The 22,835-nt window shown below is 50.3% G+C and overlaps 2 protein-coding genes across 2 annotated transcripts; one reads left to right on the top strand and one right to left on the bottom strand.

Moving 5' to 3' along the window:
• Positions 1-2,634: 2,634 nt before the first annotated feature.
• PNPO (pyridoxamine 5'-phosphate oxidase) lies at positions 2,635-9,969 on the bottom strand. The gene is made up of 7 exons (XM_019548359.1): positions 9,847-9,969; positions 8,328-8,452; positions 7,576-7,675; positions 6,947-7,000; positions 4,949-5,077; positions 4,664-4,734; positions 2,635-3,666 (listed from the first exon to the last, which is right to left on the bottom strand). The coding sequence occupies exons 1-7, from the start codon at positions 9,889-9,891 to the stop codon at positions 3,501-3,503; spliced, it is 690 nt and encodes a 229-aa protein (XP_019403904.1). The 5' UTR covers positions 9,892-9,969; the 3' UTR covers positions 2,635-3,500.
• Positions 9,970-10,106: 137 nt separating this feature from the next.
• On the top strand, positions 10,107-21,117 carry LOC109318894. Its single transcript, XM_019548358.1, has 7 exons — positions 10,107-10,255; positions 10,950-11,236; positions 13,309-13,988; positions 14,666-14,736; positions 15,382-15,624; positions 17,679-17,925; positions 19,804-21,117. Exons 2-7 carry the CDS (start codon positions 11,019-11,021, stop codon positions 19,911-19,913), a joined length of 1,569 nt encoding a protein of 522 aa, XP_019403903.1. The 5' UTR covers positions 10,107-10,255; positions 10,950-11,018; the 3' UTR covers positions 19,914-21,117.
• The last annotated feature ends 1,718 nt before the right edge of the window (positions 21,118-22,835 follow it).

Here is a 22,835-nt window from a genome sequence, read left to right as displayed (position 1 = left end):
ACCTTCAAGAGTAAATTGGATGCTTATCTTGCTGGGATCCTATGACCCCAGCTGACTTCCTGCCCTTTGGGTGGGGGGCTGGACTCGATCTCCCAAGGTCCCTTCCAGCCCTAATGTCTATGAAATCTATGGTCCTACTGCCAATGCCATGACAGACTTGCAATCTTGGACAGGGCTCTTGGCCTCTCTGACTTGGTTTCCTTCCTTATGAAATGGAGGGGCAACCCCCTGCCAGGAATGCACTGGGACCCTCATAGGAAAGGTGCAAGGTGAGAGATAAAGCATGTGCAACTTTAAGCCATGTCAGGCAGGAGTTGCCACAGGAACAAGACAACAGCCTGCAGCAACAGTCTTTCTGCTACTCTGTAGTTTTGCTGTGACAGAGCCTAGGTGGGTGGAGGCAGCTTTCAGCTACCTGACCTACATTAGCTACAATATTTGTCCTTGGGACTCCCGCAGCCAGCACAGAGTGGGTGCAAGAAATACTCCTCCCCACCAGGGGTAAGCCCTTCTCCTCCACCCTACTGTGAGGCTGCTGCTGGGACAGGCACAATGCTCCTGTGTCTGACTGGTTGGGGAAGGGTGTGGAGAGCGAGTGACTCACTCCAATAATATTATTGCTAGATAACTTTCTGTCCCCAGTCATCCAGAACTGAAATGTTCCCACTCCTGCAGGGAGCTCATTATTTGCTCAGAGCCAACTGGCAAACCATTCTGGCCACTTGCAAGTGCTAGAGCCAGCCCACTCACAATTCCTCCTAGAAAGGAAGGGAAAAGGGTATCATCACCCTAATCAGCAGAGCCTAGGGACCCCCTTCAACTCAACTTTGCCTTATTAGCACTCCCTCCAAATGAGCAGAGTTGGGCTGCAGCTTGGACCTTCATTTGAATGAGAGCAATGAAGTCCATGCAAATGTCTGCTCTCAGTGACACTTCTTTCCTGCTGCACCCCTAGCTCCAATACAAGCCTCCTGGCATGGCAACAGGCCAGGCGTGCCACTGTGTCACAACCCCTTTCACCTCTTCCCCCATGAACAGACTAAGACATATTAACTACTCTGGCCAGAAACACTCAAACAGATGCCACACAGCCATTAGCACAAGAGTGGACATATGGCTGGTCTGTCAGTGAAGGGGGAAGCAGATAAAAGTAGGGTTTGCCATAGAGCAAAAACTCTAGGAGTGGTAGTAACAGTGGTAGCTGGAGAAGCTGCCATTTAATTTACCTAGCTTTACTGTTCTTAGGGCAGGACTGTTTAACCTGTGGCCTGCAGTTTCCATGCAGTCCCTGAGGGGTTAACCTGCAACCTCCAGACTCTTGGTCTTGGCTCTGCTTCCCCCATTACTCTCCTGCTTCTGCTGCTCCCTGTCTTCCCCTTCCTTCTCCAGCTTCTGCTTCTTGTCCCCAGCCCAGGGGACAGGGTGGTGTGCTGTGGGGCAGCTCAGAGGGCTTATGGAGTCCACTGCCAGGGGGCTCAAGGGATCCCATGAAGTGCAGCAGGGCAGAGGGGGCTCACACAGCAGGGTGGGGACAGCAGGAATGGGCCACGGGGAGGGGGCAGGGAGCCATGCAGCATGGCATGGCAAGTGGCCTGAATAGCATGTGGCCCCCAGCCACTTAGAAGATGGACAGCCCCTGTTTTGGGATATGAAAGGAAGTGCTTTGGAACCAGCTCCATATTTTTCTGCAGAACTGCCCGTCTTCAGAGTCTTTGTTGTACACAGCCTGTTACACAAGGCGGCTGTGAAAGCAGATCAAGAATATACCAAATACATCCCTCTGGTTTAAACAGGTACTGCTCACTCCAAACTGATGGGGAAGCAGGCCAGCCAGGCTGCTGCTGTTGCTAAAGTTGAGAGAAACAACTTCAGTAACTCTACAATGCAACTACAGCTGCCAGAAAACAGATGCCAACCTCAGAATGATGAGCAGCTGCATCACTTCTCCTCTGCTTCTGAGGGCCAAACCTGTTTTCCCTTCCCCCACACAGAGAATTCACCGCCAGCATAGGAAGAGATCATGATAATAGCATATAGGTACTCTGACTGCAACCAGCCAATTCAAGAAACCCCTGTATGTAAAACACCCCATAGGGCTCAGCTATATAGGAGACACAAAGAAATGCTTCAGCCCCTCAGGTAGGAGGCTCTTTGTTGCTGACAAGTGCATGGCTGGGAGCCACCAGGGAACTCCTCAAGTGTAAGAAATTCCCCCAGCAAGGAGGCAGTGAAAACCCAGGGTCCAAGGGGCAGCCCATGGCCAGCAGCAAAGCAAGAGTTCAGAGCACGAGAGCAGGGCTGTCAGCTGCTTGCCTGCTGTCACAAGTGAAATGGCCAGGAGATCCTGACCCCAACTGGCTGGGTGAGGAAGCAAATGACTAAGAGCGAAAATATGTGCAAGGAGCTGGGAGGGGGCAAGGGTTATCAGGCTGGAGTTTCACTGGGATACGACCCAAGAAAGTGAGAGTGAATACAAAGGGGGAAGGGAAATAAATAACCCTAACATATTTCATGTCACAATTTGGAGAATGGCTCCCCCTACTGGGGTGATGGAAGATTACAAGCCAGCTTTCACTTACCTGGTGTATTTTTTAAAGCATAGAGCAGGAGACAATATTTAACTAAATCCAACTTCAAATTCCACTTGTCAGACTGGACTTTATTTTAAAATGTATATACTCACTGATACTTTGCAGACTAGTACCAATAGCAGCCAGAAGGCACCACATGAGAGAGGCCACCACATTTGTGACACACAGGAGTCTGGTGACAAGCTCCCTATACATAGTTTCAGTATCAAGGATACGCAGGTCACAGCTACAATGACTGCATCACACATACAAAACCTAAAACAAGAGTGTTCCAATTAAATTCAGACTTGGTTACATTACCGCACTTGGATAAATTTCCGGATGGATTAGCTCCCTGATTACAGCTAAAATACACAATGTCTCCACTCCCCTTGTCACAAGGTTAAAACAAAAAGATTGTCTAGAATAACTTACTCCCTTGATTGTGTGTACAGTTAACAAAAAACAAAAATCACACTAGGCAGTGGCCATTCAGAAGCTTTCTTCATTAAATGAGTTTGGTGGGGCTCAGTCCTGTTCCCTGTAAAGAAGCATCCAGGTGACAAAAAGCTGCTACCATGACTGGCATTGACGCTTTGGGGGCAGGCTTGGTAGAAATGCAAAGGGCCAGATGAGCTATGGAGATTAACCTGCCTTCAGCCCTACAATTGTCCCTCTAGGCCTGAGGAGACCCACTGATGGAGAACCTTGGACTGGGTTAGAAAGGGGAACTTCAGTCTCAGCACTCCAATATTCATTTGTTTTGTGGGAGTTAAATAATATGGACTGCCACAACAAGGAGCCCCATCCACCTCTGATCCAGGGCTCCCAGTTGAGAGGTGAGGCAGAAGGGTATTGTTGGCACTGAAGATGTTCCAGCTCCCTGCATGGAACGAGGTGGTGGCCAAGGCTTCCACGGTCTCTCAGGTTTCAAGGGGAGAGCCTCTCATACACCCAGTCTCCCTCTCCCTTGTGGCTCATCGGTCCTGTGGAGGCAGAACCAGCCCTGAGGCGCCGGAAGATGATGCGGTCATGTAAGCGGTTGGTCTGACCCTGCCAGAACTCTACCACATCTGGTTTCAGGATGTATCCCCCCCTAAGGGAAAAAGAGATGCCATTAAATGGCCCAACATGCAACAGCTGCAATGTCAGCACAATGCACTGACTAATTTGATCTGGGGTACAGCAGAAACCACCACAGTATATCATCAATGAGGAGCACCCCAAGGCATCTATCACATGCTCCCTGCTCAGTAATGCTTACAGTTCAGCCTCTTTGGCAGGGACCAGTTCAAGAAAAAGTAAGCCTCAGCCCTGATTCTTGTGACATTAAGCATACCCAGTAGGGGTGCATGTGGGTGTATGTGCACCCCCTATGAAAAGGCACTGCTGACACTGTTGGCGATGCCTGCGGGCAGTCACTGCTTGCTGTCCCCACTGCTGACACCACTGGTGGCATCTGTGGGCAGTCAGTGATCACCAACAGCTTCGGTGGGTGGTTGCCGACCCCTGGTTGGTGCTCGCCCCCCCCCTCCGGCCACCAACAGCATCTGTGGGAGCTCCCCACTTACCACTGCCATGCTCCTGCCGCTGTGCTCCTGCCACCGCCATGCCCCCCCAGCCAGCAGGGGAACACATTGTTCATGAGCATACCAGTATGCTGAGCTGGCATGTAGCACTCAGCTGCAATCCAGAGCACTTTACGTGTAAATGCTGTACCAGTTCTCAGTTCCAAACCTAACACTGATGTTGCAGGACAGCACCTGGCAAAGATGGGGAATCCAGGGCTAACTGAGGTGGGGTGAGTGGGGCATTTACTTCAGGTGGCAACTACAAGGCATCAACCTTCAGAAATATGCATTCTGTCCCTCTGCTCACTAGCAATCATAAACCTTATGACTGTTTTCAAGAGACTGAGGAAGACTCTGCTGTCCTAACCAACATCCCTGCCATAACAGAGCAACAGCCTTGCTTTGCCTATTAGAAGCTATCCAACCTTTTAGGAAAGAAATAGGAAGGGTCAGTGGGGAAGGGGAGCACAGGACCACGTCTAGCTGCACAGAAGCAGCTAAGTGGCATAAACCACAACTCACCAATACGGTGGCTTTGGAACTGCCACCCCCCTGTACTGCTCTTCTAGCTCAGAGTTCTTCTTCCTTAAATACTGCAAAGGAAAGGGAAACATCCTGAAGGCTGTGGGAACCCCACCAGGAAACAGAGTGGCTGAATGCCACCTGCCCTGGAGCCATCACTGTCCCCTTGAGGGCAGGAGACAGAGCACCTAGGGACATACAATAAGAAGAGAAGTCACTGTGGAACATTCAGTCCCAAGGAATCCTATACGATCCAGCCCACCCCCAAGTCCCACCACTTCTCACCTCCCTGTCTGGAATCACTGTGCTTTGGTGACTCACAACTGCCCCAATTTGGCTGCTTTTGGGTCGGGAGCGGAAGTATTGCTCCGATTCCTCCTCTGGGAGTTTCTCCACAGAGCCTTCAATACGTACCTGCAAATGTGACAGAAAGGTGAGACCTGGCCCAGCAAGACAGATACACTTACAATAGCTTTCCCCTTAGTTGTAGATGCATTCTCAAACTGTTTTAGGATCCAGGTTTCCACAAGGGGAAAGTCACAAAGTTAAAACTATACCTCATTCACAGACTCCCTACCCTATTCTCCTTATTACGTATTTGCTTTCGTCACTTCCTTGAACCCTTGCCCTCGTACCAGGTGAACCATCAACCTAAGCATGAAGTGGGGATGAATTATTATTAGATGCCCAGACTTCTTTCCTCCTGAAGTCCACCAGCACTTCACTTTATTTTTATAAATTACTGACTTCCCAAAGAGAAGTTTTCAGATGTGCCATAAGACTTGGGATTCTGCCCATATACAGTTATTAAAGAGCTCATAACACTTTTTGAAAGCTGCTACATTTGGAACCGGGGAAAAAAAATGATACTCTGCTAACCTAAAGCCTCCTTTGACCTCCACACAAAAGCCATTCCTCAAAACGCTTGTGCGGTTCTTCAATCACTGTCCAGTATTGCCAAGCACCATTCAGTAATCATTATAACCTACACAAGAAGCAATTGCTTTCCCTACTGTATGAACCTTCTCTCAGTGCAATTCATAACTGAAAGCAACGCCAAGCACAAATCTGTAGCAAAATAATCCACTGGGTTCATGGGACCAAAACCCCTGTGAAGCTTGATATGCTACATACTGTAGCAATGCCCATCATGTGGCATGCACAACTTCTGATCTAAGAAGTCATCCTAGGCCAAGATAGACAGGAACTGTGAATCAAATTGAGAATGTGACACATACACTCCTCTTCTGTCTGCACTCTGAGGGTTTGGACACAAACTGGTGTAGACACTACCCAGAAGCATAACTGAGGTGGGGTGAGTGGGACATTTACTTCAGGTGGCAACTACAAGGTGGTGGTGGGATCCCCCCTGTCAGCAGTCTGCCATGGCGCCTGCCTGGCCATGGGGGCAAGGAGAAGGGAGGAGGGCAAGAGGAATGAGCAGAATGGTGCTCCTTTCTCTCCTTGGAAATCTTTGCCAATGCTGGCACAGACCTGTACCCAATATGTATGTATAGGGCTGGGGGTGGGGAGGAAGGAAGCAAATGGGGTATCGGGGTCAGCTTGCAGGCGGCCTAGCCATAGGGCTGCTACCTCAGAAATGGGGCTGATGTTGCTGCAGTAGCAGCAGAAGCCTGAGAAGGTAGGTCTTCTCTTTTTCTCACCCACATCCATCCATCTCCTCCAACACCCAACAATGTGGTCAGCATACCCCTATATCCCATTTCCACACCACCTCACTCCAAGTACTCAATGAGCTTGCTACACCTTTAGCACTTTCTTATACCAATATAAACAAGAGTGGGCTCGTGGCATATACACCTAAATTAATAGAATTTACCATAATATGTTACAAAACTACCTTGGGGTGGGGGTGAAGAAATAAAAAATAAGAACATGTCAGTTTCTATTCCAGAGAAGCCAATTGCTTAATGCAAACATGCAATTTATTGGTTCTCTGCCAGGTGGTGGCAAGGCATCAACAGCATTTACTGCACCAGGTACCCAGGTAGACCAGTCATTTGTTCACTCTAAACATGAGTGTAATTCACATCACTTTTGTACACTGATATACAAGTTACGCTACTGTTAATGCCACCCAGAACAAAGGAAGCTTTACATGGTTCTGAAACATGCTGTGACATCATCACTCCCAAACACATCCCACCAGGGCATCCCCCAAACTAATCACAGTTCAGGTGTTGATCCTATCCCTCTACAGCTTTCTTTAAGACATTATGGTCTGAGCATCCCTGGTTGCTATCAGATGGCACGACAACTCACCTGACGATTGAGGGGTTCCCAATAAAAGACAACTGAGGCAAAAGGATTGGAGTCCTGAAGAGTGCAAGGGAGGAAAAAAAAAAGAAAAAAAAATGAAAGGACTTTCAATTAGGTAGAGTTTCAAACTTTAAAACATACAGCAGTTATCCTCTTTCTCCACCTCTAACTCTGCTCCCTAGTTTGGGACTTGGAGACATTTGAGAGACCTATGATCTACAGACCATACCGTTCCTAACATATGGAATGTCACCCTCATCAGAATAAGATGCTGGGAACAACGCAGCTCAAGGCACACTGGAATTTGAAATATATTTGTGGTATGCTCATCTGAACTGAAGACAAGGTAGCTGTAATTCACTCAACTCAGTGTTAGCTTGGTGCAGATCACAATACTTAGGAAGATCCCATCAACTAAATAGTTTTGGTGCCCTCAGAGGAGGGAAAATAGAAACTAGGGGTTCCTTCAGCTGCTTGCTATTTACCACTGTATACTCACAGACATCCCCCATCCTGGCTGGTGGCACTATGCCCACCCTCATTTCACGATGATACAGTATGACATTGTAAACCAGTCCCACAGTGACATGTTTCACACAAATCCACAAGCTCCAGGGTCATGCAGTTCTCACCAGCTCCTTTCCTTTCCGACTCTCAAGGTTAGTGAAGAATCTAAAGCCACTCTGACTAAACCCCTTCAGGAGCACCATGCGGGCAGAGGGCTTCCCATCCCTAAAGCAGGAAAGAAAAGCTGTTGGTCATGGAAGCAGGTACACCAATGACTGCACACTTTAGATGCTCTTCCTGCCCATGCCAAGACAAAGAGAAACTTAGTTCATGACCTGAAGCAAGAAAGTAAGTAATCACTGAAACTGGAAACAAAGCCTATCCTCTCTTATTCCTGCTTTATAGCTTCATATAAGATACATTACTGGGGTCTGTACCTCCTCTGACAGTCTTTGACATTAGACTATCGGTCCATCCAGCTGTAGCAAACACGCAACCCAGCTCAGTCAGGACTAGGGGCCCCACTGTCCTGGCAAACCCACAGGCACACTCATAACTTTACTGGAATTGGCTGCCTAGACTAGCAGGAAACTGGACCTCATGATCAAAGTGGTGTCTTCCAGCTCTGTCTCTACATGCAGAGTCCCCTACCAACCCTGAGGCATGCTCCAGGACTGCTCTACTCTCCACACAAATATTTCAGAAGCCACCTTCTTTCTACTTGCCAGTTTACCCAGATCAAGACAAACAGGCTAACAGCAAGAGGATAGAATACACTGCAGCATTAAATAGCTTCCTTTACTTTTTTCCTAAGATACCAGCAGGAGAGATTTGACAACACCAAGCTACTTGCCCATTTCTATTTTGCAAAACCCACCTGGTGCAGGTGGCCAGGCACATTGCATTCACTTCTCCAATCGAGGGGCACTGCATGGCCTCTTCAAACCACGCAGAAAACTGCTTGATTGGGTCGAGGGAGGCAAGCTGTTTCTCCTCAAAGGCCTGTATGGGACAGAATCGAGGAAACAACCAGAATAATGAATGTTAAACCCTTTGCAGAAGAAACCCTTCAATTTCCACATCAACTTCACAGCACTTGCAAGAGATATTACAAAACACTGTCACTGCAAGCAAGGAGGCAGGAGTTGCTCATTAGCACTGGACACCCCCCCTTGCCACTTGAGGCCTGCCACTGGCTGAGCCTGGACATCTTTCAGAAGTGCTATAAGAACTTACCATTTGGCCAGGCAAGTACTGAATAAAACTGAGATGACATGTTGCTTGGGGGATGAAATTGGGGGGGGGGGTGTCTGTTTTATTTTGATGGTCTATCTCCCTTTTAAGTTGATGTGGTCCCCACAGTTTTTGTTTTCTTACTGTAAGCCACCCTGAGCCTTTGCTGAGATGGGCAGCACAGAATAAATAAGACTACAAAGCCTAGAGCACTTAACTATTAGTACACATGAGCTTAGCCTCCTGCTTTTCAACCTTCTTCGGCTCAAGCCACCCTTTGGAAAATGCCGGCTTTCAGTTTCAACTCCCTTTTTGTTTTTGACTACAGATAAACAAACAGGGCAATTTCTTCTGTTGCAAATTGCTGGAAAAGCACACAGCAGGAAGGAGCATTTCTAATGCTGTTGATTCCTGCGCTTGGGACAGGAGAATGGCATACCTGAATACAGCCTAGAGAACGGCTGGCTAGACTGCAGAGAGGGGCTTGGGGGTTACGGGAGGCTCAACACCCTAACCAGCCTGCTGGCCTCCTGGGGGGGGGGGGGAGGTGGACATTTGGGGGTGCAGAAGCAGAGGCTGTTAGGACTGTGGAGGCCCAATCCAACCATGTGGATTATCAAGCAGGGGCTCGACCCAACAGTGCAGGAACGGGGGAGCTTGGGGGTGTGGAGGGAAGGGGGGCTTCAAAATCTGGTGGCAGGAGAGAGCTGGCAGCGCTGCGGAGGAGCTTTGTGGGCTGAGGCAGGTCAAACACCGGCCTCGGGATGGTGCCTCCACCCACGGAGGTTTCCAAGGCTCAGAGAGGCTTGGCCGGGGTGGGCTGCGGCTGCCTGGGGCCCCTCCAGCCCTGCGGCCCCCTGGAACAAGGCCCCAGAGTGGGGCTGCCACAGCCCCAGGGCAGGCAGGAGCGGCTCCCTGAGCTGGTGGGGCGGCCCCAGCGGGCGCTGACCCTGTAGCTGTGTGAACGCGCTCGCCCCGGAGCGACTGCGGCGTCATCGAACCCTGCTGGAACAGAAACAAGGCTCGAGGTTCCGATCCCGCCCCCCCGCAGCGTCACGGACCCATCCCCGGACAGAAGCGAGGCTCCAGCTCCTGGCCCCGCCCACCTCAGGCCCCTCTCGTTCTCCTGCCCCTCCCCCACCAGATGCCTTCCTCCACTTCACCTCATCGTCGCCCCGGTAACTCTTCCGCAGCGCCCCCAGGTCCATGACGCACTCCTGCGCGGGCCCCTGTCCTGAGAAACGGGAACCGAGGGAGACCCAAACGCGCAGCCCCCTCCTCACCGCGTCACTGAGCATGGATCCGCCCCTTCCCCTGCTCCCTCCCCAGCACGCGGCCACACCCCCCGGGGGGAGGGGTGGGACTCAAGACACGCCCCCTAAGGTGGGTTAAGGTCACCGCCCCCATGGTGCTCACCTCCATCAGCCAATAAGAAGGCTTGCAGAAGTGTCCAATCACGAGAGACAGGGAGGGGGCCGGTTGCAGCCAATAAAGGCTCAGCGAGGGGGCGGGACCTGGAGACCAGGAAATGGTGTCAGAGCTGTAAACAGGCACATGGAGGGGCTGTTAAAGGTACAGTGTCCCCGGGGGAGGGTCAGAGAAGGGGCAGTGCATAGGGTGGCAGGGGGCGGGAGTGGGGAGACTAGCCAGGGGAAACTGAGAGGAGGGGGGACCAGACGGGGCAAGGAGAATGGTCCAGGCAGGGCTCAGACAGGTGACATGGTGGGAAGCAGACAGGGGTGAAGGAGACCAGCCAGGGCCAAGGGGTGGGTGAGGATTAGCCAAGTGCCCGAAGGGAAGCGGATGGGAGAGGAGACAGGAGGGGAGACTGGCAGAGCTGTCAGGGGAGGGGGTGGTGGACAGGGCAGGGAGCACTAGACAGGGGAAGGGGATGGATAGGGGGACGGGATGGTCAGGCAGGGGCTGATGGGGAGGACCTGGTGTGGGGGAAGGAGGAGAGGGAGACAGGGGGGCAATGAGCAGAGGACTGTTGAGACAGAGGAGTGGGGAGTCAGATGGGTGAGGAGAGGATGAAGCAGGGAGAAGGGGAAGAGGGCTACAGGGATGCCAGAGAGGAGAATGGAGAGCTAAACTAGTCTTGAATGGGGAGAAAGTGCATGTGTGTGAACAGCTGGATCAAAGGGAATAGTGGGAAGCATGCCAGACAGTGCCAGATAAAAAGCCACGTATTTTTACACAGCGCTCTCCCAGTTTCTTTCTCCTGCTCATGTTTCCCCCTGCCCCCCTTCTCTCTTTTCTGTCTCAGCTGGAAGAGTTTCTCTCCCTCTCCTCCAGTATGTTCCATCTGGGCTGGATACTGTGACTAGGAGAGCTGATGTCTGATGGTGCCACTGATCTGCAGGCTCCACAGAGCCACCTCCAGGCCATGGAGCAAGGGATGGGAGATGGGGAGCAGCCAGATGGTCACCTACCATTCAAGGTGCCTGAGCCAGGGCTGGAGGGTGCAGCTGCTCTCTGCAGCCCTGGCTTCCAGCAGTCCCAGGAGTTGGAGCTCCCGGAATCCCAAAGACATGCCCCACCGGAGTGTGCCAGGTACAGGGGAGGGCTTGGTTTAGGGGACTTCACCCAGTTCTCACCACTACAGAGGGTGGGGCTTGACAGCAGTGAGGTCCTCTGTGTACAGCACAGGGGCAAGCTGGAAGGACCCCCTTGGTACTGATGAAAGAAGTTCAGTCTCCACAGGCTGCTCGTCACAGAGACTTCTGGTTTTGATGGTTGCTTTTGTGCAGGGGACACCTGTCAAGTAAGAACCATCCTGAGAGCCCCAAACTCCTTTCATTAACTCCCTGACCAGCCAACAGAAGGTAGTAGTCATCAGTCACTACTGACTTGGGCCAGGCTTGACTTGGACATTGAGAGGCAACATTTCATGTTCCCTACTTTAGCACCCCTGCCCTACCACTGGTCAGCCACTGGTTTGGGTCTGGTGCATCTCAAGTAGTGACTGTCACTCCTTAGAGAACTGCCTCTCATATCTGCAGTTGCTGGTCAACACCTCTTGTGAGTTTAAGCAAAGAGTAAATTGTGAGTCCTGCAAGCTGCCAGGAGGAGTTAGCAGCAAAGGGCACCCTTGCTTTTAGACTGTTTATCCATGGGTGGCTGTGGCACTCATGCTGCACCAGCATATAGTTTGTGGGTTGAAATGTATTTTCCTCGTGCTGGGGAATCACAGTGCAGGTGGGAAGGGGGCTGAAGGCTAAAGAATAGCAATGTCTGAGTGGTAAGAGGGATGGAGTAATGCAGGCAGCTGGCTTGGAACTTGGGAGGCTTGCCCTGTATACCTATCTCTACCACAGGCCCCTTGAGTGAGTCACTTTGAATGCCCACTACTCGGTTCCCTGTCAGTGCAATAGGGATGATATCTCTCTACCTTGCAGCATGCTCTGAGGGTTCAGTCCATTAATAACAATGAGGTGTTCTAATGCTGCAGTGGTGAGGGTATCTTTTCACCAAGACAGAACATAAAATCCTGGTCACTGAGAGGAGCATGAAAAGCTTCTTTGTCCTTGTTACAGCTCACAAGCTGAGCATAGAATCACAGAAGTAGGGTCGGAAGGGACCTTGTAGATCTTCAAGTCTGACCCCCTGCCTGGGCGGGAGAAAAAAAACTGGACTCAAATGAGTCCAGCCAGGTAGGCATCAAGCCTCTTCTTAAAGATCCCCAGGGTAGGAGCCACCGCCACTTCCCTAGGAAGTTGGTTCCAGCTCCTAGCCGCCCTAACTGTGAAGTAGTTCTTGCAGATGTCTAATCTAAACCTACTCTCCGATAATTTGTGTCCATTGCTTCTTGTCATGCCAGGGGGCACTAGGGGAAACAGTGTCTCCCCCAAACCCTTCTGGTTCTCCCCTAGTGAGTTTATAGACAGTCACCAGGTCCCCCCTCAGCCTTCTCTTGTGAAGGCTGAACAGGTTTAGGTCCCGCAGTCTTTCAATGTAGGGTCTGCCCTGTTGTCCCCGGATCATGTGGGTGGCCCTCCTCTGGATCCTTTCAATGAGCAGGGCCTGGCTGACTGTGTATTTGGTTGTGACAGGCCAAAGAACACTGCAGTGCTGGTGATTCAGCAGGGGATGTTCTGTCCCCTGTGTCAGCAGGAGGAGTTGAGTCTCAGAAGTGCTAAGCTGCCTCAACTCTGACACAAGTTGGGGCAGAGGGTGCTGGCTTTTGTATTGGATTTAAAGCCACAAACTTTTTTGCAGAGTTAACCCCCAACATCAGTGGAGTTCCAGCAATACCTATATGCCTCCATAAATCCCCCTTGGGAGCGTCAAATGAATACAGTACTTTCCTTCACAGCTTAGCCTAAGTGGGTGTCTTAAACTGTTGCCTTACATCATCCACACTTCAGTAAGACCCAGCTAGATAAAGTCTTGACTGGGATGGTATAGTTTGGGATGGTCCTGCCTTGAGCAGGGGGCTGGATTAGATGCCCTCCTGCTGTCTCTTCCAACCCTCATTTTCTATGATTCTGTGATCTTGGAGGTGGCTGTGTTTTGCTGGTGGGTGATGCGAGTTCTGCACATGCAGATAGTCCATAAAAGACATTGATGAGGAAGACTCTGGAGACTGTGTGATATAATTTTCTTTCATTCTTGTTGGCTTCTAGCACCCAGCTCCATGGAGCTCTGAGCAGCCTCAGGAAGCCTGACTATACTCTGCTACACTTTGGGGAAGATGTCAAGAGCCGGAAAAGACCTAAGCTATCCAATGGGGTCCAGACCAGTCCTAGCCTCATCTCCCACTTCCCTCGAGCACTGAGTGGGATGGAGACCAATGGACCACCCCCCATAGGACACATCTTCCAGACCAGTAGCCTGGATCTGCACAGCAGGTGCCCTCAGGATGGGCTGCGACACATGAGGACTTTGAACAATCCCAAAGCTGCCCATTCAGGGGCCTCAATGCTCTACCAGCCCAGCACAGAACCATCAGAGCCCCCCTCCCTGGATTATGGACTTGAGGACTGCTGCCAGTGGAGCAGCAGGGCTCCTGTGGTGGGTAGCAGCATGAGCAGTCAGGCCAGCAAGGTTACGGGTTTGTATGCTGAGCTGGTGAAGGAGCTGGAGCTGCAGATGTCAGAGTTGCGGAAGCTCCTTGCCTCTCGGGAAGAGGCTGCTGTGCAGCAAGAGAGGAGGATCAAGGAGCTGGAATTGGAGAACCAGCAGTTGAAGAGCCAACTCCGGAACCTGGAGGAGGAGAATGACTTGCTCTCCAGCAGGAATGGGGCCGGAGGGTCAGGGGTGGCTACAGTGAGGACAGTCCTGGGCCCTGGCGCTGGTGGCATTGGTAACAGAGTCCTACCTCCCCTTTGGCTTCCTTGGCTTGCATTGCAGGGGTGCTTGCAGGGGGTAGCCACATCACGGGCTCTTCTGTAGGGTCAGGAAGGACCTTCCTATTTCTGACTTCTAGCAGGGTCCAGTTGGCTTCAAATGACCCAGCCCGCGTGGTGGAGAGTTGCCCTTTCACGGAACATCAAGGAGGCAGCTGTTGAGCCTGACAGCCCCATGGCGATGGATTCAGCAAGGCAAACCTCTTCTCCCTAGAAGAGGGAGGGGAAAGTCCATGTGTAAACTCTGGGCTTGGCTGTAGACCCTGCCCAGAATGAGGGTTGCTGAGCATCACAGTGTGTCCGACATGGTCCTGTTGCTGGACCAGGGGTGGGGGTTGGGCCTGTAGCTATAGCAGCTGCAGAGAAGAGCATGGCAGGCCTTCTGGGAAAGCATGTTGAGGCTGGGTCAATGAAGGCTGATCACCTGCCTCCTTAGCTAGGATCTGGATGGGCACGTGCTTGAAGGAAGGAGTGCCTGGTAGGATGGGATGGAAGGGGATTTGAGTAAAATAAGCCTGTTCTCTGCTTCTGGGACTTGCAAGTGACCCCTGAGCAGCCTAAGCCTGTCCAGGGATATGGTTGGTTTCCCATAGGCCTTTGCAATGCTCAGCTGTGTCTTTGCATGTCTCCTCAGACATCAACGAGAGCAACATCCAGTTCCTCAAGGGCTTGGTGGGGCTGCTAGAGAGCAACTCATCATTACAGGTAGGTGCCTGGTGTCTCCCATTGCCCAAGCTTCAATCCTTCAAGTGGAAAACCTTCCCCTACCCATTACCCAAATTTCTTGGGTACATATGAATTGCACATCCCAGAGGTGAAGAGAAGCTCCCATAGATCCCACCTGGACCAGGCCCTGGGGCTTAGTATCCATGGAGGACACTTTCTAGGGCTGTATCCAGTCTGAGTTTAAACATCTCAGAACGGGATTCTGCTCCCAGGCAAGATGATTTCATGCCCCAGCAGGACTCTCTGTTCAGTTGCTGTGATTTTTCTCTGCCCCTATCTTAGTTGTACCCCCTTAGTATCACTTCAGCTCCCAGCCTGATCTCCTAGGCACCTTTCTTGGTGTCCCCTCTCCAGATAGTTATACCACCTTATTGCATCAGCCCTTGGCTCAGGCTGCTTCTCCTGACTCCTGGTGTGGTTGTTTCTCTGAATCTCCCAACAGCTTTTTTTCTGGCCCTTTCTGCTGGGCAGGCAAAAGAGCCTTTTCCCCTCCTGGGAGGTGGGGAGGCAAAGTGGCTGGGGTGGAGCTGGGAGGGACAGGAGCAGTGGGTCACTTGTTTATTAGCCAGGGTTTCCACCATGAACCCCGCCCTACCAGCAACAGGTCCGGGCGTTCCCCTGCAGGTCAGTGGCCTCCAGCCTTTCTCTCCGAGTGCTGGGGAGCAGAGGTGCACCTCTGCTGACATCCCAAAGAGCCCCCCTGTTTGGAGGATGCGAGCTGTGGTCCCAAACAGCTTCTCCCCCTGGGTGAGCACAGATGATGGAGTGGGGAGCCCGACCATGCTCAGTGATGGCACCTGCTTATGGGAGGAAAGCCTTCAAGATACACTGCCTGATGGGACACCAGTGTGGGCATCGCCCATGGAGGTAAGTGATCCTGGGGCTGCCTGATCACGTGCCATTGGGACATTATCTGTGGCACTGCCTTGACTATAGGGACCTTGGGAAGGCACTACCCCTCACAGTGGGTGATATGTAATGCTGGGTTGGGTAGAATCAGGGCCATCCCTCCCTTCCAGCAGGACAGTCAGTTTCAGGTCCCTCAGTGCTAGAGGAACCAAAACCTTTCCAGGCTGTACCTTGTCTGGGCAGAAGTCCAGCCGGGAAGTACCTGTGACCTCTCCAAGGTACATTCCTCTAGAGCAATGGGCCCTGCTCTGAGATTCCTCTCCTTAATTTCCAAGGCTCCATAGCTCCTCCGTGACCTGGAGCCCTCTACACTGGTGGCAGACACTTAAAAGGTGACCTGAGGTGATCAGCAAACTACTGAATCATAGGGTGGGAATGGCTCTCAGGAGGTCACCTAGTCCAGCTCCCTGCTTGAGGCAGAATCATCCCATCTGTAGGATTATCCCTGTCTGCACCAGCCCAAACAAATGTTGGTTTAACCTACAACCTTCCAGTGATGGAGATTGCACTGTATCTTTAAGTGACCTGTCCCAATGCCAGACAGCCTTCACAGGTTGATGCTGGGCACCTAGGTGAATCTCAACAGCACAGCTGTTCACCCAAAATCCTCAGTTCCTTCTTTCTGACACTTGGGTGGCACTTGCCATGTGCAGGAGTCTGAAATTCCCAAGGCTCTGGCTTTCACCCACACAGGGTGCAGTGGGGGCTGGGTGAGATGCACAGGGAGCTTTCTGAGATGCATGGACTTCTCAGACACTTGGGAACTGGGGGTGAAACATTTCAATCCTGGATGAGAGGGGATGGTCCCATTGTCAGTTTGGCACTGGCAACTCTCCTGAGGAGGGTGTGTTTGTAGATTTTTCCCTATGATGTTTGGGGTGCTAAGTAGGATTCAACTTCAAAGTCTTGTTGTGGTAGCTGCTCGGAGACAAGCTCCCCCTTACCTCAGGTCAGCTCTTGGTCAAAGGGGAAGAGAGACATCACCATTGAAATGCTGGTATGAAGGTTCATGAGGGCTAGAGCATTAGATTCAGGGGGAGGAATCCCAGGTTCTAAGTCTGACTGTAGAAGAGAGTGTTGCCTAGTGTTTGGTGCAGGGAATAAAGTTAGGACTCCTGGGTTCCACTTGAGGTTGTGCCACTAATTGATTAAAGGCATGACTTAACCTTTTTCCCTCACTGTTCACATCTGTAAAATGGGAGCTGTTGACACCTTTCTTCACTTGAGGGTCATGGTGCTTAGTTCCTTAATGTAGTTCCTTAACGTTTTTAAAGTGATTTGAGCTCCTGAAGTAGCAGGAGCTGGAGAAGGCAAATAATTAACTATTGGATTGTTTATTATTTAAAAATGCATACAGTAATGGGTTGTAACCCCAGGGAGGGGAGGGGAGGGGAGGGGAGGGAGCAGCTCCTGCACATGTGATATCACTGACTTCAGTGAGGTTTGCATGGTGATGATGGTATCTGTCTTGAAGGGGAAGGCACAGGACGCTTGTCACTCCCAGCAGATCCTGTCCTTCCGCAGCACTGTTAATTTGCATTTCTGTAACATCTCACAGGGCCTTAACAATTTGGCAGGGTCAGCACTGTCTCTCTCTTGCAGTCAGGGAGGCACCCTGAGCTTTGGCTTTGTGCATACGCTAGTCAGCTGCAGGATCTAGTTCTGATGCCCCATCTGCCTGACTGGACAACACTGCTCCCTCCCTCTGGAAAATACAAACCCACTCCTGTCTTCTCTGAGATTCTGTCTTTGCTTGCTTGGCTGTAGGTGAATAGCCAGCCCTGGGTTCAGGATGTGGCCAAAGTGAAAGAAGCCAGTGTGATTTGTAGTAGGTTTGAAGTGCAGCCCATACGCTCCAGCTGAAGTCTGTGGTAGGATGGGTGGGGTTAGTCTGTCCCATGTCACCTGCATAGTCTCTCCAGTGGAGTCTGATGCAACCCAAGGAGGCTCTGGGCAGCCGCAGTGAGCAGGGGAGAGCAGTGGAGTAACAAAGGGGCTCTCTCTTGCCACAGGAGAATGGGAGGCCCAAGCTGGAGCTGACCCCCAACTCTGGGGTCTATATCACCCACCATCAGCTGGATGACCTCTCGCAGGTCTCCACTGACAAGCCCAAGCTGATGACCAGGCGCCTGCTGGATTACTTTTTCTCCCGGGAGACACTCGCCAGGTCGTCAGCCACTGGCCAGCGCATCGCTCACAATAACACTACCATGGAGAAGCCCATCCGCCTGCCAGTCATAGTGGTTAATGCTATCAAAGGTAGGGACTGGTTCTGTGAGTGAGGCAAGGTTTGGAAAGGACAGAGAAGCAGAGGGTGGAAACTGAGCCTGTCTGAGAAGGGTTGTCCTCTCCCTACCACCCCCCAACAGGCTTGGAAGGAAGAGGATGCTGCTTCATCCAGATTCCTCCTGCCCTCTGCTGTTCTCACTGATTTGGGAGTGACTTTGCTGGGGCTGGGGAGGGAATCCCAGGACAGGTGGACAGGGAAGTCAAGGGCACTTTGAACTTCCACTCCAGTATGGCTAGTATCTTGCAGCAACCCTTCCAGTCTGGACAACCTGCTCCATTCCTGGCTCAGACCCTCCCTAAACTGGCTTCACAGTACCACTGTCAGAGGTGACTATTGGTGATGTAAATTGGCTGCCTTGCTGGCATATGGCCCAAGATGCTCCACATGTATCCCCTTGGCCATGCATAGACCACGGGGAGGAAACCATATTGAGATGCTTTAATTTGAATTGGGGAACTAGAGAATAAAGGCTTGTACCCCATTCATAATTTCTTCAGTCACTCCCTTGCCAGTAACAAAAGCAACCCAACTCCCTGCCCCACAATCAACCCAAGTGTTGATTGTGCCCAGCAATCACAGGTTACAAAATTTGCCAGCACAGTTGCATTGGCTGGGGGCATGAAAACAAACCTTGCTGGCAAAGCTACTCCTAGAAACCCCCAGTGTGGACACAGCTGTGCAGATAAAAGAGAGCGTAGCTTGTTTCTTTCAGAGAGGTGGTATAACCTAGGCCAGCAGAAAACTGGCAGTAAATGCTGAGGATCTGCTGATACAGCTGTTTTGGCACAAGTATAGCAGCTGAGCTTGTGCAGATAAGGCCAGCGTCAAGTTGCAGCCAAAAGCATGGCTGGGTCAGGCCCATGGGATTGCAAAATGCAACCAAACAGTATTCAAGGTAAGAGTGAGTGATGCTTTAGACAGGCTGCTTTTAGCCCTTCCAAGTTGTGCTATTATGTAGCACAGCTAGGGGCATTGAAGCCAGTTAAATAGTATCTACAGACCAGGATTGCCTGAAGTGGCCAGTGACTTGGGGGCCTGACTTGAGACACTTCAACAGGACCCTGCTGTCTGGGTGCAAGTGCTAAGCACTGGTTGGAAACCTCTACAGGGCATCTCAATAGGCATCCATCTCCTGAGGCAGCCAAAATCATTAATCACCTGTAAATCTTGTCCACAGCACTTTACATGCTCTCATGGATCTGACAAATTGGATCTAACTAATTGTCTACTTCGCATTGTTCCTGTGACATAAGGATTACTGTCACAATACAGCACCAAGATACTGGTGTAGTAAATGTAAGATCAGTTAGATAATTGATGCCCAAGACTATGTAACAATCTGGTGGTAGATCTGGAATTGGATATTGGATGATGCTAGGTGCTGTGAAAAAACACTTGCCCCCACTCTGTGGACTGACTGCAGAAAAGCTGTCAAGTAGCTGCCACTAGAGTGGTACTACTGCCTAATGCCACCCTCCCATTTATGTCCATGGTCAGGAGCCAGAGATTTGGCTCTGGGCTCATGCCTTGGCCACAACTTTTGTTTTCAGCACATGGTATGCTGCAAGGTAGGAGCATGTAGATGAATGTGTATCACAGCAAGGCTCCTTAGTACTGTCTGACATGATGTAGACAGATGCCTCCTCTCCCTGCCCCAGAGTACTTGTTCCCAGGCATGTGGTCAGCCCATTTCTGCCTTTCATCTGTCCTCTGAGTGTCCCATGTGTTGTAGAATCATAAGAGTATTGAGTACTTGGGATCCAGAGTGATCCATCTATCCACTATTAATAAGCCAGCAAGCATTAGAATGTGCATTCTGTCTCCTTGCCCCACTACCCTGTCCCTAGAGTACGTCACGAGAGCATGCGGCAGGGGCTGCAACTTCAATGCTGTGATCAACAGCAAGTGCGGCACCTCTAGGAGAGCAGTCAAGAAAATGATCGTCAAGATGGAGTGAAAGACACGAAGGCTGGCATGTCACGAGGTTCCATCCCAGCAGTGGTGAGCCAGTCGCTGAAGAAATCCTCCTTAGAGGATCCATTGCTCCCTCACAATCCTAGGCACTGGCAGAGAGAGCAGTATGACAGCAAAGCTGACCTGGGCTCCCTTCCATGCAGCAGTAATTGGGGGTGGGGTATGATGGAGACAGCCCTCATAAAGAGGCATGTTACCTGGTCAGGAGTGGCAAAACATGAACCCTCCTGTACTTCAGGACTTGATGCCTGCTTAGTGGCCAGAACTCAGTGTAGGTGTCAGTGTGGGAAGGATTTATCTTCCACTGAAGTACCTGGAGTATGCCACTGTTGGAGAAGGGGGCTGATGAGATGGACCACCCGTGGGTCTGTTCTCGCATGGTCACTCCTCCATTCCATCTTCTGTAGTGCACAGGGCAGGGAGAGCTGGTCTGTGCTGGGATTCCACATTTGCTAAGCAAAATCCTGCACAGTCCGTGTTTGAAATCTAACTCTAGTAATTTCCATTGGAGAATCCCAGATCTGTGAGGCTGTGCATTCACTCCACAGCTGCCTCAGCATTTCCAAGTTTGATTGTCCAAGGGATAGTGCTGGCCAGGGTTTGGCAGTGGAGAACAGTGCAGGTCCTATGCTATAGACTGGCCAGAGAGAAGTTCCATTTGAAACATTCCTTACCAGACTCGAGATGAAAACCATCCCATCTAGGCCAGTGTCTTAGGCATTGGACTGAGGTGGAAATATTGAATGGGGAGGGTGGAATTCTTTATCTCCTCTCAACCTGGGGCAATGTCTGTCCTCACACAGTAGCTCCTTGGATCACTTGAAAATCCATTTCCTGCTCGCTGTTAGAATTTAACTGTGTCTAAGAGAATTATTTTTTTCCTGTAAAGAAATTCAGTTCTGACAGATATTCTATTTCTTGTAAATAAAATAATCCTTCCTCTTCCCTAATAAAGGCTGGACTCTAACAGTATAGGCTCAGTCATTTCTGTTCATGGGAAGTGGAGTGGATTTGTCTAATTGTTTATCCCCATAGTTTCTGGGTTCTTTATACTAAAGGTAGCATCTTAAGATGCCAAGAAGCTGCCAGAATCATTTTATTTAGTAATTCCTTCCTCCCTGCCAGCCTATTATTCACCCTCCCCATCTACACACCCACTTCCCAAGCCAAAAGTCAACCTGAAGATGAAAAAAAATCCAAATGGCTTTTTTGCTACAGCCTCTGGCTGGTTCCACCAGGTTCAGGCTGAGACTGGGGCTTTCTAGAAGATGATTAGTTGCAGATGCTGAAGTTGGTTTAACATGGCAAGGTAGGAAGGGGGCAGATGGGAGAGAAAGTAGTGGTGACATGCCATTGTTTTCAGTTTCTGAGCTCCTAGCCTTTTTAGATAAGTTGCTGTATTTTTCTCCTACCCAGAGCTGGTGAATGAGGTGTGGCCTTAAAGCTCTGGAGACTGAAAGCATTTGGGTAATGATGACAGAACATGGAGAGCAGCAGGCCTTCTGCTATGCAACCCCACTGTACTGCAGGTTTGGAGGGGGAACTCAGGCTCCAGCCCCTCCTTTCCATTTTGGATTAAGACTGACGAGTGGAGAGTATTGCAAAAGGGCTTCTTGCCACATGGAAGCTTGTTTGTAAGGAATCACCAAGTCATGGTACAAGGCTGGGCAGGTCAGTGTAAAGCTCATCTCATCTCCAGACAGAGGGACTTGCAGACCACAACTAAGGCTGGATGTAATGCCAGAAGGCTTTTAGGCCAATGTGTGTGCTGGGAGGTGTGATGATAAGCAGCTCTGAAAGATGAAAGCTAACAGGTTACTAACTGGGAGACCTTGCCTACACTCAGAAATGAGTTTGCAATAGGTGTGGCACAAGCTTAGAATGCAACATAACTCTGGGGACAGTCTTGTTAACATAATACAAGCAGCACCATATTGGGTCAGACCAATGGTCCATCTAGCCCTCTATCCTGTCTCTGATAGTGACAAGAGAAAATATGTGTGGAGCATGTCTGGTATAATCCATACCCTTCTTGGTACCCACCATCATTGGTTTAGAGGTGCCAGAGGACACACCCTTGACTGTTCTGTTTAATAGGTATTAATGGTTCTATCATCCATGAATTTGTCTAGTCCCTTTTTGAATCTGGCCATGCTATCTGCCTCTAAAACCTCCTGTGGTGAATTCCATGAGTTGCTGCATACACTAGTCTGAAAACTGTCTGTGCAGGGAGTTATTCTGAAACAGCAACTTCAGAATGACTCACTGTGTAGAAAAAGCTCTAGACCCCTTGAGGACAAGGACTGTTGACATTATGTACAGCTCTTAGCACGATGAGGCTAAATGCAAGTAAATTAATATGGTCCATGGGGTGAAGCACTGACCTAGTGGGCTCTATTCCTATGTCCTTCTCTACCTTGGTCTTGTCTACATAGCAGCCTATGTAAGCTCCTCAGAGCAGAGAGTCTTTATGGGTCTATAGCTCTATGGAACTCTCTAGCTGCTAGTTATACAAACAACTGACCAGCCCCACTAATCAAGCACTCCATGATTCCTCACAGCAACAGCTGTTCTTGCTTACCAGACACCACGCTTCTCAGACAAAGGATCCTTGGGTTCAAATGCTGTGCTGGGTTTGCTGCTGGTGACTAAATTTATTTAGCAAGAAAAAAGAAAAGCCTCTTGGCTGACTCCATGCTGGCCAACCAGTTACATAGTTAATAAAGAATAACAGATCCGTCACCTAATTCATAAAACATACCTCAAGCAGTTACAACTAAAAAATAAAGTGGATTTGTTTTTAATTTAAAAGCTCAAAAATAACAGTTCATATGTTTTTTGAAACATGTAGGAACCACAAAAGCAATATAGTCTATGATACAATATACACTATACACAGTTGGGA

Source organism: Crocodylus porosus, unplaced genomic scaffold (genome assembly GCF_001723895.1).
Source record: "Crocodylus porosus isolate Cpor-Errol unplaced genomic scaffold, CroPor_comp1, whole genome shotgun sequence".
NCBI lineage: Eukaryota > Metazoa > Chordata > Crocodylia > Crocodylidae > Crocodylus > Crocodylus porosus.
Note: the sequence above shows the minus strand (reverse complement) of the source record. Positions and strands in the feature narration are given on the sequence as shown.